The sequence below is a fragment of the Anas acuta genome, chromosome 3 (assembly GCF_963932015.1).
Source record: "Anas acuta chromosome 3, bAnaAcu1.1, whole genome shotgun sequence".
Taxonomy (NCBI): Eukaryota; Metazoa; Chordata; class Aves; order Anseriformes; family Anatidae; genus Anas; species Anas acuta.
Window position 1 is genome coordinate 106,773,022 of NC_088981.1, and position 16,106 is coordinate 106,789,127.

Genomic DNA, 16,106 nt, shown 5'->3' on the forward strand with positions numbered 1-16,106 from the left:
TGAAATAACCAGACTCCACTGCTATTTCCCTATCCACTGTTAGTGCTGCATTGTTAATATAGTGAAAAATTCACAAGGACTCTGCTAGACTCCAAGAATTAAACATTGCTGATTCCCTCTGCACTCCCTTCCTTCCTCAATTCTAGTACATAATTCTCCAGCAGACAATACAACACTGTTCCTCCAAGAATTTACTATGGTTCTTTAGTACACATTAGAGTGGGACCATTCTATGATTCCATGATTCGTATTCAAATTCAAGCACTAGGAACAAGATTCAGTTTGACCCTTATAGGCCCCAAAAGGCAAGTACCAGATTCTGCCGGTACAAATTTATCAACTGGCATTTCTATACTTCCAACGCAAAAGATAGGATTCTTTTGATCATTATTATCTCTCAAGATTGTACTGGCAATCCCATCCAAATCCCAGACTGAAAAGTACAAGAAGCAGAACCAACACATATATCCCTCAATTTGTGCTGAAAAAAAAAAAAAAAAAAAAAAAAAATATGTATATATGTGTATATATATACATATACATATATACAGGACGGTAAGGGACTGCAGCAAGAAAAGCAGTGCACTCCCAGTACAGACACTTTGTCAGACTGACAGCTGTCAAATAACAGGACCTGAATAAAAACCCTGAATGTTTTTTCAGCATAGGGCAGAGAAAGAGTGGCTGCCCACAATGAAGTTATGGGAGCATACCACTGATAACTAGACTTAATGAAAATGAATGATAGGCTGGATTATTTCAACGTTAGCACGTTGCTGATATTTTACTGTCCAAAACCAGTACTGAAACAGAACTGTCTTGGATTGAGCGTGCATTGCTGAGGCCTGTGGTGTGAAGAAAAATATTTGCAGCCTCAACTGATTCATGTTGTTTTTCCATCTGTCAGTCCAGGGAGACTCTAAATTGTCAGACATAATAATATTGATACTGAGAGCGAGATGAAGTTAAAAAACTATGCAAGGCAAAAGTAAGGCAAAGGACTAGTAGCTGTGCTGACACAATCACTAGAACTTGGTGAGAGTCATCAGCTGTGCACTGCCTCACCTCAGAAGTATTATGGGACCTGAAATAAAAAAGGTAATCATTTTTGTCCCTGGTCTGTCCAATATCAGGTAATCTGTATGATCTGTCAAGTGTGTCAGAGCACTCACTCACAGCTTCCTCAAACTGTCTCATACCTGCTGCCTTATTTAAAGCAAGTATCTCTACTTTCAAGAATGTTAAAGAAAATCAAAAAAAGTACTGTCAAAATGAATCTCATGTATACCTAACCATGTGTGACATATCAGTCAGCCTGATATTTGAAAATTTCCAATGATAAGGATCTATAACTTTAGCATTAACATTTAGGCTCTGAAACAGGTTTAACTCTAAGACCATCACGAATACCATCTTTACAATACCTAATTCTCAAGGGTTTGCTCTGTAATTTACTCTGGAGTACAGGCAAAATTTACATATCACCAGTTTATTTTGTTGGCCACAGAATGCAATCTCAGACAGCACTGAACCACACACCTCTGCCAGCAAGTCAAAAGAAAATACTTTGTAGCTGTTCAGCTCTTCGTTCAAATTATAATAAATATAATCTTATGTGTGGAATAGTTGTTTGTTTATTTTCTAAAGACATTATTGAAGAAACACATACCTACATACTAATCATCTGAAATTACAGCATAATTAACTTACCTTAGGAACTGTCGATATATTCTGAATCTTTGTGTCATTATTTCTTCCAGCAGCATAATAAATCTCTTTAAGTTCTTTACTTTAATGTTTGCATCTTCGTATCTTTCTTTTGCATCAAGAAATTGCCTGTTTTAATTAACAGAAAGTCTAGCATTAGCATGCATTACATTAAAACCAAGCAATTGCTGAAAAAACAAACAAACAAACAAAAAAACATTCACACACAAAAAAAAGTTTTGTGAGGCTCTAAGTTAAAGCTAAAAGCATTTCAGCATGTTAGGTAAGCTATCTTTCATGAATGAAAACAAGTCAAATTACTACATTTTACCTCAGTTTGCTTTCCTTTTAAATGGAAGCTCTCGCACTAAGGAGAAATAGTGATTGGGCTCCCCATATCCACGAGGAATGACTTCTTAAATTTTTTTTCTTGAAATGCAGTCAAAACCTCAAGTAACTGCCTAAATTCTACATTAGCTACTCAAACTAGAAGCATGCTTAATGCTCAGTGCATCCCAGAGCAAGTGAGCTTTGTTCACACCACCTAGTCATAGCTGGGGTACCTCTAAATACTAAAAGAGCAAGTGTCTGATTATTAGTAACCTCAGTGTATCAACCCTGTGTAAGATCACTACAGGGGCAGTTCAACTCTAAGACCATTCAGTACTGATTGGCTATACAATCATCACAGCACGTTTCTAAGTCTTCATACATCACTTAAGTATTAAATTCAGTGTAAGAAAACTATTGTTTCCCCAGTCTCTTCCATCTTACCTGAACTAGACAGACATTAAAGATGACTTACTGTATTATTTCTTCTCTGTTCCCATGGTGATTTTTTTCTGAATTGATCCGCTCTCTTAAGCGATTCATTTCTGCATCCAGACTCTTAACAGTTCTGCTGACTTCTATGCGCTCTGCGTAGATTTGCCTAGCCTGGGCAGTTTTTTCCTACGGTAATGTTTGAAATTCAATTGTTACTTGTTGCAAAGACTAACAGCCTTTTTAAACCAAGTATTTTGTCCTATGGAAAAAACCAAGACCTCTAAGAAAAAGCAAGTTTTCATATTGTTCTTTGCGTACAGTCATTACAGTAATTGTTATTGTCAACAACTTTACTCTAGATGTTCATATGTAGGTAGTTACTTCAGTGCTAAGAACTGTAACCATGTGAGAATTTTTCATATGTTCACAGTTCTTGATCTAATGCAGATAAATAAGGAACTAAATGCACTCTATTTCAATAGGGCCTAATCTTCCAGAAGTCTTCAGGAATGTGACCATAGAGTTCATCAGTAAAGCCAGATTAGTGAAGTATGCAAAAGATCAGGCATGTGATCTGTACAAGAAAAAAAGCTAGCATCCAAAAAGCAAAACAATACTATTCAATTTAACTTAAAATATGTATTTTAGGATTAAAGCATTCTAATCTTTGCATTGCATGAATGTAGAAAAACGAGTCCCAGGTGGATAACCATTAACTTATCTATCAAGACTGAGATGGTGCTCTGCCAGACAAGAGAGATCTTGATTCATTTATACAAAGTGAATTTTACTTGATTTAGACATGAACAGCTTAGAATACAGCTAAGAAAATACTCAGTTTAACTGGGCATTAACATGGTTTGTATGGTGTACAAGGAGAATGATTCATTACCAAGTTTTCAAAGGATCTTGACCATAAACCTTCCATTAAAAATAAACAAACTTACCTCTAATTCTTTTTCTTTGGCAGCTAGTAATTCTTTATGTTTTTTTATGCAAGCCAAATGTTCTTTCTTTCTGTCTTCATAGTGCTGCCAACGACGTTTTCTGTTTTCCACCTCCGAGTCCGCTTTGCTTAATTCATCCTATTTTTGAATAACTCAAGATTTGAAGTGTACTGTATAGGGTAGATTCCTAAGCATCTCTCAAATATGTACACACCTTTCACAGGTTATCAAGTTACCATGCTGTTTTGTTTATTTTATTTTTTGTCACAATAGTTAAATATAACTAATATATTTTTCAGTTGCCATCCTTAACTATTTCCTTCCCATTTGCTCTTGCTTTCTTAATTCTAGCTGACTAAATATCAATACACAATTTATGTGAGGCATACAAGAGATTCCTACAGTGATAATTCTGACTTTTTCCTCATTCCATACAAGCTTCCTCATTCTACAACTTTAGAATACTGTTTATATGCTGGACTCTGTTATTTTCATTTTCAAACCATTAATTCTTGAAAGCATAAGATTATCAGGATTCTATTTGCCAATACCAAAATTTTGCATTTACCTTCAATTTGCTATTTATCTCAAGCCTTGTTAATTCTCTGTGATTTCCAGGTCTCTTTCATACAGAGCTATAAAATCTATTTTGTAAACTGACCAATTGTGCATATTCTTAGCCATGCCTTAGCAGAAACAAAAAAAAAAAAGCCAAAACAAAAGATATGATCCACTTAAAGAAGAATTTCAATTAAACCATTTTTCCTGCTTTTTCAATTCCTGACTAAAACCACTTGAAAACAAAATAACCTCTCTTTAAACCTGAAATATAACAGCAACTAAACTTAACTATCGACATTATCTTCAAAATACTGCCAAGCTTATTTCTTGACATAATTTGGAGGAAACGCCCTACTTCTATATTAGAAGCTCTTAGCTGTATTAGGAACAAACATTCTTTTCTCCTGCCTCCGTTTAACCTCATTCCTGTTGCCACACAAAGGGAACAAAAAATACAATATGGAGTTATCGGTACCTTAATTGGACCAGCAATTTCTTCTACTTGATGAATTTTTTCTTTTATTTCTTCAAATCTTTTTTCGGTCTCCTGGAGAATATTGTTCAGTTCTTCCATTCTTCTGCTTTGCTCCTGCATTTCTTTTTTTGCAGATTCCATCTTTTTTTTATTTTCTTCAGACACATCTTCCTGTCAAAATATTTTAAAACGAAGAGCGAAAGGAGTCCATATATTTGCACATTACGTGATTTTTATTTTATTATCATTACCAGGGCATAGGCAATACTCTAAGCTCTCTAATGAGAATAAAAACAGCTCAATGTAATTGCCATGAAGGCTCAAAAGAACAGACGGATAAATTATCTTGAAATCATATAGCAAAAGAAAATGTGGAACTTCTTTATCTGAGTGAAAATTAAGCTGACTTAATTTGGGAGTTGATGGCTAGGATTTTGTGAAGAATTAGCCATGCTAATGATTTACTACAGTAATTTACTAAACAAAGAACATTATGACTTCCTTCCGGATCTGTGACGGTGACGTACATTCCATATACAGAGGAATATAGGAAGAGGAAGTGGATTTTCACTGTTCCCTAGAAAATTATACCATTCCTAATTGATTACTACTATACATACTTTCTGCTCTGAAAAGACAAATGCTCCAAAACTTAAGAAAAAATGTGTAAGCGAAACCTTGTATTGTGCTAATATTCTTTTTCACTATCAGACAACTGGGAAATCAATGTAGGAATGAAAGAAATAAGTGAAAGAATAGCAAATACTACATAGAAGTGATCAGAAAGTGCAGAAAAAAATACCAACGAAAATCAAAGAAAAGACTAAGAAGAAGTAAATATGTAAAACTACCAGCTGCATAAGACTATTGTCAGAAGGCAACAGTAAAAATTCTGTTGTTGAATAATTGTCTTTTTTTTTTTCAATCACAAAAAATAAAAAGATACTCCCCTACAAAGAGATATGATCTTTTCAATTCCATTTAAAGGACAAACAATGTACATTTTCCTAAACCAATAAAATATTATTTGAAACAAAACATAAGAGTTCACAGAATCTGTATCTCCCAATCCTTTACTTTTTGGGTATGTTTTGAAGGGTTTACTCACATGAATATGTTCACTTGCTGAAAGACAACTTACCGTAAAGCTAAGAGGTTATGCAAGTTACCATCTCACTGATCCCATGGCATGGAATTTAACCAAAAGAATTGTAGTCAGCATTAACAGCATTTGTCAGACTGACTCTATGAATTAAGATCTTGATTGTTTGTAGACACTAGCTTATTACAGAGGAATAGCTAAAATTCCATGGCCACCAACAAAAATTATAATAGATTACTAAACATTTTTACTCTATTCTTAAATTACTAACTATATATTCTAAGAACATATGGATAAGCACTTTGTAGGAATCACAATAGTGCAATCCTTTCTTAGGATTTTAACTTTAAAACTGCATGATGAGTTTACTATAAACCAAGAAACTGTGGATACAGGACAGAGAAGCAGTGCTGTGACATAATTTGCGCTAAATAGTGATCTTCATCTATGCTTCTAAGATGCTAATTCTGTCCTTCAAACCTACATCACTGCTCCTCCCCTGCCCAGAGTTTTATGGCACTGCATATCTGGAATGATGAGAGAAAATGCACAGAACATCTCTTTATAACACCACCTTGCCTTCCATAACCCTGCAGTACCATTGGTTTGAAGAAGGTGATAAATAGAGGAAAATCCAAACAAACAAATGAACACTCACCAAAAATACTACCATTGCAATAATTGCACACTTTCTCTCAAGTATAACATTTTTCACTATTTTATCCAACTTGTGCCCTGGATGGTAATCTACAGTATTTAGTTGTTTCTTATTTTAAATAATTATCAACATTCAAAGGCATTATTTCACATCCCTATTAGACGTAATTCAATAATTTTTTCTTACCAATATTCGGATGTCCACTGACTGGTTTTCTTCTGTATTCTCAAGATCTGCTATTTCTGCTTTTGTTGTTCTTATTTTTATCTGGAAAAAAATATATTAAGTTTACCTTACAAGAAAAGATCATATAAATTCTTCGAAGTCAATACAGAAAGTAATATATTCTTTTAGCTTCATTACTGCCTACGGAAGAACATTCTTCCCAGTTACCTATGGAATCCATTTTAATAAGGCAGAACTTGCCCTGAAAGTAACATGCACTTAAAATCATTATTACTAAAAAAGCAGGAAAAAGAAACTTGTATCAAATTTTGCAGCAACTTCTTTCCAACTCCTTTCTTGCATCACAAAAAAGAAGTAGAGATTTCATTTGTGAGATTTAGTACAACTGAAAAAAAAAAAAGATACTATACAGAATAACAGCAACATATGCCAGGATTGATATGACTTGAATCACTTTGTCCCAAACAATGAAAACATCCTCTAGATACTAGCACGCAGACCCTTGTGTTTTTGCACAAGCACCAAATGAACAAAGGTAAGCATAAATATTGAAAAACTATCACCCACTCAAATTATAGTATAGAATTCAAAGTGAAACAGGAAAAAAGTGATTAACACCTGAAGATTAACACAACACCTATTTTTACCTGTAGTTCTTTTTGGTGTTGTCGATGACGATGAAGATGATCTTCATTCCGCCTAATCTCATTTTGAATGGAATACAAATGTCGCTGACATGCTGTCAACTGTGCCTTCCTGTTTGCAACTTCACTCTCCAAATGACTTGGAAAAAAAAAATGATACTGAGATATTATATACATACAAAAACACAGACATACAAGTATAAGTTATTGAGTGACCAAAAAAAGTACATGGAGAAACAGGAGAGTAGTGGAGGGTGGAAGTTTCTCATGCACATACATCTAAATAGAAAAATATGCAATTCTACTATTCATTTCAGCAAATGCACATTTTAGAGAAACAATGTAAAAAGATGCTTACTTTATTTCTGCTTCAACATTTTTGCTGAGATACTTGGGTCTGTGGTAGTCAGAAGAATAGTATCGTCTATCAAATACTTGATCCCCTTCAACAGTGAAAGCTTCTCTACAATTTCTTGGAGGATTATTAGACTGCATTACTTCACGAGCTTTACGGCTACTCTGAAAAATACAATTGCCTTATCATACCTATAGAAAATCCACCATAATTAAAGATACTACTTTAAAACTAATGGAAAAGTTCTCTCACTCAGAAATCATTTACATTTCTAATGAAAAATAAGAAACACAGTAATGAAAGAATAATTTTAGAGTATGTAGCATTAAGAAACTGCTTTTCTTTGTTGAATAAGTCATTTGCATTATTAAACAACCCACTTACTTTAGTTGCCATTTTCTTTTACTCTGGTACAAATTTCTCTAAATCGTAAATTCTGTACTCTAATCAATCCCTTATAATTTGCTCATAACATTAAATAAAGGCTGAGGAAATCTGCTGGTAAAAACTACTGTTAGAGGCCACAAGCATGGCCTCTGTCTGAGGAAATTAATGTTTATACAGCCAGATTTCAGATTCAGTTGAAGGTGTTCAGGTAGGTCTCTAAGGTGATAATATCATGAAAATCAGCAGTCGGTTAAAGCAGAAGAGGAAGAACAGAACTAGTATTTCTGCCAAAAGAAAAGGATGGGAAGATTCAGCCATTATGTATCCCATTCAGTAACAGCCACACATGCTAAACAGCCAGTCAGCTCTGGATTAGACAGAGCATAAGAAGTTTCTTCCAGTAGGAATGTCAGACTGGACATTGGGAAAAGTATTTGTTTTTGTTTTTTTTTTTAGAGAAGAAACAGTCCACAAAAATGCAAATGTCATTAGTTCTGCTGCTCATGAAATACCTTCCTTTAAGTAAATTTACGTTTAACACAAGGACAACCATACATCTTATTTTAATCTTTGAACAGTCTACTTATAATGTTATTTGCTGGAGTCTGTATCTTCAGTAGTAGCAGAAAATTAATTAAAATATACACTTTCTTTAATGTAAAAAAAGAAAGCCATGTGACAGCAGGAAACAGTTCATTAATATGCTTTTATCAAAAAACATTATCAAAATTACAAAATCTTAACACAACACTAGTTGCAAGTTACCTCAATATAAAAGTCTTCATAACTTTTTTTCTTAAACCAGTCTAAACCATAAACTTATTTCTTTGCACCCTCTCATCTCAAATGTTTTAACAGTGCACAGACCGAACTGAAGTGGCTTTGGCTATTGTGGTAGGTAAAGAATAAGTTAGGCTGTGAACACTTTCATACAACAGAATTTCTTGTAGGTGTAGGTGAGTGAATGCCCAAAAAGGAGCTTTTGAACTCTCAAGCACAAGCCTGCTACTCACAAGGTACAACTGGCAGGGGATGGTTGTAAGTTTTGGTAACACAGAGATGACACAAAACTGACACATACGGAATCCATCAATTAGTAAAGAGCCAGCAATTAGGATGCTGATCAGAGGCACACAGACTGTTTAGACTGGAAAACTAGAAATCTAGAAAGAAGGTCCATGATGGGTTGTCAGTTTACTGTCTCTCCCATGATAAAACATGGTGTTCCAAGTGTTCCAAAAAATCTGACAGTTTATTGAATGTCAAGAGAGCCCTTATGGGGAACCCTTCAGTGGAAAGGCATCGGTGTACGGACTGCATTGTTACACAGATAACTGTTGCAGTTATTGTCTTTACGGACCTCACCTCAGTGTCTGTAAGTTATGCTTCTGGGGATGGAAAAATAAAAAAACAACAAAAAACAAAACCAGAAAGTCACCACACCTCTACCTGCCTGTCACAGACAAAAACCAGAGGAGGAACTGGATATAGTCTATATAAAGAGATAATGTCTTTCTTTAGAGGCCAGTGGGGAGGGGAGAGCCTTACTTTAATCAGCAGGATTTTTTCTATACCCCTCATATCAATCAAACAGTTGGCAACCACTGGATCATCTATTTCCAATGCTGTAAGAACTGATGGGAATTCTGGATGGTGAACTCCTCTAAAAAAAAAAAAAAAAAGTAACAACAACAAACAACAACATACACATGAAATTCTTTGAATCAAAATTATACATAGTTCTTTCAAATTGATAACAATTGATAACACTATGTAACAAAATTCAAAATGTAACTTACCTGTGTCTAACATCATAAACTTTATCCTGAAATTTATTTACAATTATTGAAGGTCTAAGCCCACGTGGATAATGATTTGTCATCAGTTGCTGAAGAACTCTTTCATCACTATGATTATCACAGCAAAATGCCTGAACTAAGCTCTTTAAACAAGATTCAATAGCCAAGGACAGTTCAGCATCTTTCGGATGAATGAAAGCACCTATACAAACAAACAAGACAAGGCTTTAGGAGCTTTGTTCCATAACATATACTTACATAATGCATTTTTACTGCTGTGTTTTTGTTTTCATTTCTTTCTTTCCTTTTTAAAGGGTCTGAAATAAACCTCTATTACAAGGAAAAAAAAAGAGTTCACTAAAAAAGAAATGGCTCTACAACAGACAAGCTACCCTGACAACAGACAAATTTGTCTTCCTAGAGGCCTGCGCATTTTTTGTTTTTGTTGTTTTAAGTTCTTTGAGAGGCCACTAACTCCATTAAGATACTAATTTGAGGGCACCAGAGCAAGAGTGTGTCATGGTAAAGACTACTTATTAACTGCTCCAAGGGTGAAGGCAAAGGAAAACTATGCTAAAAGTTAACATTGTATCACCTGCCATCAGTAGCAGTGTTCACACATCCCCACCCTGCAGTAAACACGTAGTTTTCCAAGTACCTACAAGGGTAGATAAGATACACTGACAGCCACACATAGAACTGACTCTTTCAACTGTACTCCTTCAATAATTAAACTGAACAGTTTTTGTGTGTTTTTCTGTTGCTATTGTTGTTTAGTACACCAGGCAGGATTTTTTTCCTCCATTTCCCTAACTTTTATCAGACCTATGAACTAGAAAAACTGCTTTTCTAATAACTATTTATTTACTCTATGCTTTTAAAAGGTCACTGCATTGCAACACATCACTGAAACACCCAATCCCCATCATTATCTTTAACTATTCCTCCATTGGTGAGTAAGAAGGTTTTGACGGATGAGACCTTCCTGCAACATACCTCACCAAGCAAGCAGCATCAAGACCTTACAGCCAGACTTAACTCTCCCCTGGAATTCCTGTTAGCATGGTCGATCTAATCTAAGAGCAAAGTCCTCAGCTAAGCATCTCCCTACCTTATGATACTTGGCAAGCCCCTTCAAACGTCATAATTCCACTCAAAACTCTCCTGCTCTGCAACACCATTCTGAAATTTTACAATATCTTCACAAAATAAACAATTGGAGAGTTGGCATGACAGCCAAAGAATTTTTTGATTTAATATGTCTTCAGAAGAAAATTACCCAGACTCAAAAGGGAACAGCTCTAAGATAACAGTGTAATCTCCCAAAGTCTCCAAACTTCTTCCCAGAAGTTCTAGAAATACTAATAGTAACACACAGTTTAGCCAGATGCCCTTTCCTGAGTATAAGTGAGCCTTTCATGCCATCCAAATTTAAAAGCAGGAAACCTTTTAAACCCCAAAACTCATTTTTTTCCACAAATAGCCTGAAAGGATGAATTAAAACAAGATCAGTAACAAGCCATGAAACCAAGCCAAAGTTAAGAAGTTGTGTAGGAATTGGAGGGATAGCAAGTTTCACATTGTAACTGCATAAAATACCATAATAAAAACAGCTGCAAAATTAGGAAAGACAGATTTTACCTAAATAATATGATAAAAAGGACAGAAGCAAAAGATAGTCTACCAAAACAAAAATTTTAGTCCAGGAATTACAGAAGGTATATTTTGAACTCCCTCAATAACAAATAGCTTTTCTAAAAGTTAATTGTTGACAGCAGCAGCCATTCAAGTAAACCTGTAAAGAAATATTCCAAAAACTGTATTTTTAAGCTGTTATTCTTACCTAAAGGTCCAACAGGTTTGCGTTTAAAGTGTCCTTGCCTGTAGGCTGTTTCAACTGCTTCAAGAAATGATGGTACATGTTGCCCAAATCTTTTAAAGATATTTGTTTTACTATCTCTCAGCTCTCTCAGCTGTTTCTGCTTAGCATCCAATTCTTGTTTCATATCACCCTCTTCTCTCCTAAAAGAAGAGATTTTTTTTCAGTAGCAGCAGCTTATGAAGTCTTAATTTTAGAGAAATAATTGTGGTCTTATTTTTTAAGTATTAATATAATAGGATATCATGAGAAGACCTCCATACATCAAAGTACAACTAGTTACAAACCCACAATTATTTTAGAGCTTTAAGAAACATGAGACAAAGAAAAAAAAAAAAAAAAACACAAGAAGATGCCGCTTTGCAACATAGCTTTACATGACTTTACCATGGTGAAAGGTACGAAGAGAACAGCACAACACAGATAAAAATGCTAAAGCAGATGTAAAAACACCAAAATTATATCAAGCAGTACAGAATGCTAGAGATACGTATTGATAAACAATTTTACTTCGTGAAAAAAAAAAACGAAGCAAAAAGCACAACAGCAAGACAATATTCTAAGATGAATTTTGCCTTACAGAAAGACACCTAACAAACTGTAAATTTGTATTGTGCATTATTTACACAGTAATACATGTTATAAACAAAAAATGACAACAAAGTAAAAGATCAATACTACTTTCTATTTTCATATTTCAATTTCACCCTCTTCTACAAAGGTCTTCAACAGAAGAAAGAAAATACTGTCTTTGATATTTGGTAAAAGATGTTTTGTTAATAACACATCATGTATAATGGGCAACAATTCTCAAATGTCTTTAAACAATAAATGGCAACATAACCATAACCCCCTCCGGTAACCACTGCTCAAGTTCAGGTTTCCAAATCACAGCATATAAATGCTTTGTTTTTCTAGTTCATTTATGAGTTATATAGACATTTGAAGCAAGTGGTTTAAAGTCTCTATAAATTTACATGTAATTATAGATACAATAATTATCTTTAAGTGTATATAATTTGTTACATCATGTTGTAGATCTGATGACGTCATACCGGGATTTACTAGCATATAAAACATGAAAATAATGCAAATCATAGTCTTCCCATAAGGTGATGATACGAGAATAAGTGACAGACAATGGGAAGAAAGGAGGACATGAAATTGCAGCATAGATTTAAACCAGGATTTAAATTAGTATTACCTTTCATCTTTAATAACATAATGGTTTTGTTAATTCTCCAAAAGTTTCTGAATTTAGCCATACTCTGCGGAGAAAAGTTTAGCAATTCCTAAGATCAACTAGGAAGGAGAGGGAAACAACAAACAAAAGCAAATATAGAAACTGAAGCCTAATACTTGAATGCAAGAAAATGAAGGTATATAAGAGATGATCTCTCATAATTTGAAGTAAAAAATAACAACTCTAACTTACCTAAGTTTAGCATCTTCTTCCTTATGTTTATAAATAGCCTGCTGAAACTGATCCATCTGTTGGCCAATCATCACTTCCTCATTATGAAACGCCTGTAACTTTTCCTTTAACTGTGCAATTTTCCTTTGTTTTTCCATCTTTTCAGGAACTGAAACCCTATTAGCACTAGAAGAGATCACACTTCAATATTTTAAAAACTGCATGATAATTTGCAGTGTTTACTTAAAACTTTTATCATTTTAACTAAAATTAGCAAAATACTACTTCTGATATGTACTTACAAACTTTTAGTACGTCACATATAGATCTATGAATCAAAAAAATGTATTTAAGATTCAGAGCATTCACAAGATCTACAAATCAGAGTGATTTTTTTCATTTTAAATTTGCAATCACACAATTCTCGCATTACATTCCTATAATAACTGTTTAAAGAGTATTTGCTTTTGCAACACTGTATAAGCTAGAAAAATGTATACTGTCACCAAGGAAAAAGAAAAGCTTTTTTCTGCCCAATTGCCTCATGACCTTCCAGTCAAAATCTTGGCATACAACGAAGCATGGCCAGAGACATTTAAATGTTTAATCTTCAGAAGGGTCTAGTTAAACAACTGTTTTCTGTTACTACAGATTTTCTCATTAATCAGAAGAACTCACTCTGTACATATCTATACAATAAATAAACACCATAATCACTATATCTGTATTTACCTGTTTTTCATTTCTTCAATTCGGTTACGCAGCTGTTCATCATCTTTTCCCAGACGTTTCAACTCAGTTTTGACACGGTTATAAAGTACCTGTGAAGGAAACAGGACATTATCTTAGCAGAAACAAGAATAATTTAAAGACAGAAATACAGTTTTGAGAAAGTAAACACTAAACTGCATCTGAACAAACAATTACTAATACTTCCAATAATAAAAAAATCAAATTAACTGTTATACCTTCTTTTTCACACTCTCTAATTATATGCTGACTGAAGCTGTCCATTGCTTAACACCTGTGTAAAGATATAAATTCTATGACCCTGAAGAAAAGCTACTTGCCAATCAATCACCTTTTTGAATTACACTGAGCTACACTACACATTCAGGAAACTTAGACATAGAAAAGCATATATGGGTAGACAAGGAAGAGAATTAAGGCTTTAAATCAGTTTCAACATTGAAAGTTGCTTTGCCTACCTCAGCTTCATTAACTGCTTTTCTTCTTGCCTGCACATCAGCTTTTAATAAAATACACCGAGGTTGCAGGGTTTCTGTTTCTTCATTTATTGTTACTAATTTCTCTTGTATTGTTTTGTACTTCTCCTCTGCTTCATTTACTTTAACCTTTAGGACAAAAAGAAAATAATATGCAAGTAGTAATGTAACAAAATCTTCTGCAAAACCTCTTCATGCTACAGAGGAAGTATGACCTAAAAGAATCCATTTGCTGACACATCTCACAAGTCATTCACAATATGCAAAGAGGAAAATTAACATAGGAACACACTCAGGAAACCAAAGACTATCAAATCTTTTTTTTTTCTTACTTATGCTTTACTCAAAACACGGGACTCTAACTACAATAAGGCCAAATGGAGAGAGGTGAGACCAGTATCCAGACAATGTTTCTTCAATATTACACATACATGTTTGGCCATACAGTAAAAAAATACTTAAATTTTAAAACAAATATATACTTTTAGTTTTTTTTTTTTTTTTTTTTTTTTTTTTTTTTCTCCCAATATTTAAAAAAGTGTCAATTCAGAGAATTTGGAGAAGTTTCAAAAGACTGAAAAGTTTAAAATAACAGTGCCTAGTATTTCCCTGCAAATGATGCATGTCATTGCAATTCTGAATGTTTTGCAATATTATTCTTTTCTGCTACCTCCAGAAGCTCCAGAAGTTTTAAGTACCATCCAAAAAGTCTGTTTAATTTCCAGATGTCTCCTGGAATCAGACATTCATCTTCAGTGCACTGAAAACTAAGGAAACCTAACATGACACATCTCTGAAAGATATTCTGCTGTTAAAAGGCACAGGCACTGAAGGAGTACTCTCAACAACGAAACAATTTAAGTTCACATTCATTGGGATAAGCAATGGTAGCCATCCAAAATTCACAGTAAAAGTAGTGTAATTATACCTAGATCTAAAGCATCAGTATGAAAACCACTCATATAAACCCCTATTAAAAAGCAGAAAACAAAGTGTCCTAGAATTTTTCTCCAATTGGATGTGGAATGCAAACATTACTGTTAAGTAAACATTTGCAGATGGTAAACACTAGTATCTATAAGGCTACAGAGCCTTGAAAAAAGCCTAGAAAGTCAGTTTACAAGCTAAAGGAGAAGCATAGTTTTCAATATTATTTCTATTCTTAAGCCAAGAAAGCAAAACCAAAAATTGAAACATATTTTAAACTTTATATGTACCTGGCATTCCTCTAGCTTCTGATCAAACTTTTCTGTATTTCCTTCTTCAGCTCTGATGCCTTCTCTGATTGGCTGTATTTCTCTTTCCATCTCACCCACCTAAATATTAGCACATATCAGAATGTCTTCAGCAGTTTAGGAATAATTTAAAGTTGGTTTTATATGTGGAAACATTAGAACAAGGAACTTACCACAGCCCATGCCATTTTATGTTTCAACTCTTCAAGATGATTTCGCATTTCATTCACATACCCAATGCTTTTGTAACGTTCCTTTTTTTCATTATAAAGCTGCTTAAGCTCTTGAAGACGCTTTAAAAAAAAAGTTCAATTGTAGAAGCATAATGCTACAATGCAATATGAAATGTTGGAAAGATTTTTTTGAAACTTTAACTTTGACTAAGAACAAGTCAAAACTACATAGTTTTAACTATTAGCTATTTCAGTGCTCAAACCTGTGTTAATAATTACTGTGACTTTAACATACCTCTTCTCCTTGTTCTATCTGAAGACTTGTATTTTCTTTAGTTTTCATAATATATGAATAATCTTCTTTCATTTGCTCCAGCTGAGTCGCCTTCATAAAAAACTATAAAAGAATAAAAAGATGCAGATGTCAAATTTATTAGTTTACCTAAGTGAGCTTTATGTAATTACCATGGGAAGACCACTCATCCCAACTGCTATGTACAATAACTGGTACATTAAGCAAAATAACTGGTGAGGTATTTTTGAATAATGAAGCAACTCGGCAGCATCCTAGAAAATTTAATAATTTGGTCAAT

General features: G+C 34.0%; 1 protein-coding gene across 6 annotated transcripts in view; it reads right to left on the reverse strand.

Moving 5' to 3' along the window:
- The window catches only part of SMC6 (structural maintenance of chromosomes 6), a 34,700-nt gene that overhangs the window by 7,262 nt on the left and 11,332 nt on the right, over positions 1-16,106 (reverse strand). For all 6 annotated transcript variants that reach the window (XR_011095395.1, XM_068678642.1, XM_068678645.1 and 3 more), the window contains 16 exons: positions 15,809-15,910; positions 15,514-15,633; positions 15,323-15,421; positions 14,088-14,234; positions 13,612-13,700; positions 12,901-13,065; positions 11,430-11,608; positions 9,587-9,788; positions 9,336-9,450; positions 7,404-7,564; positions 7,049-7,184; positions 6,402-6,482; positions 4,456-4,626; positions 3,420-3,557; positions 2,513-2,658; positions 1,711-1,836 (listed from right to left, as the gene is read on the reverse strand). Coding sequence is in view for 5 of the 6 variants with exons in the window: in XM_068678642.1 (XP_068534743.1) it covers positions 1,711-1,836; positions 2,513-2,658; positions 3,420-3,557; positions 4,456-4,626; positions 6,402-6,482; positions 7,049-7,184; positions 7,404-7,564; positions 9,336-9,450; positions 9,587-9,788; positions 11,430-11,608; positions 12,901-13,065; positions 13,612-13,700; positions 14,088-14,234; positions 15,323-15,421; positions 15,514-15,633; positions 15,809-15,910 (2,177 nt within the window). In the remaining variant the exon portion in view is untranslated. The remainder of the gene's footprint in view (positions 1-1,710; positions 1,837-2,512; positions 2,659-3,419; positions 3,558-4,455; positions 4,627-6,401; positions 6,483-7,048; positions 7,185-7,403; positions 7,565-9,335; positions 9,451-9,586; positions 9,789-11,429; positions 11,609-12,900; positions 13,066-13,611; positions 13,701-14,087; positions 14,235-15,322; positions 15,422-15,513; positions 15,634-15,808; positions 15,911-16,106) is intronic.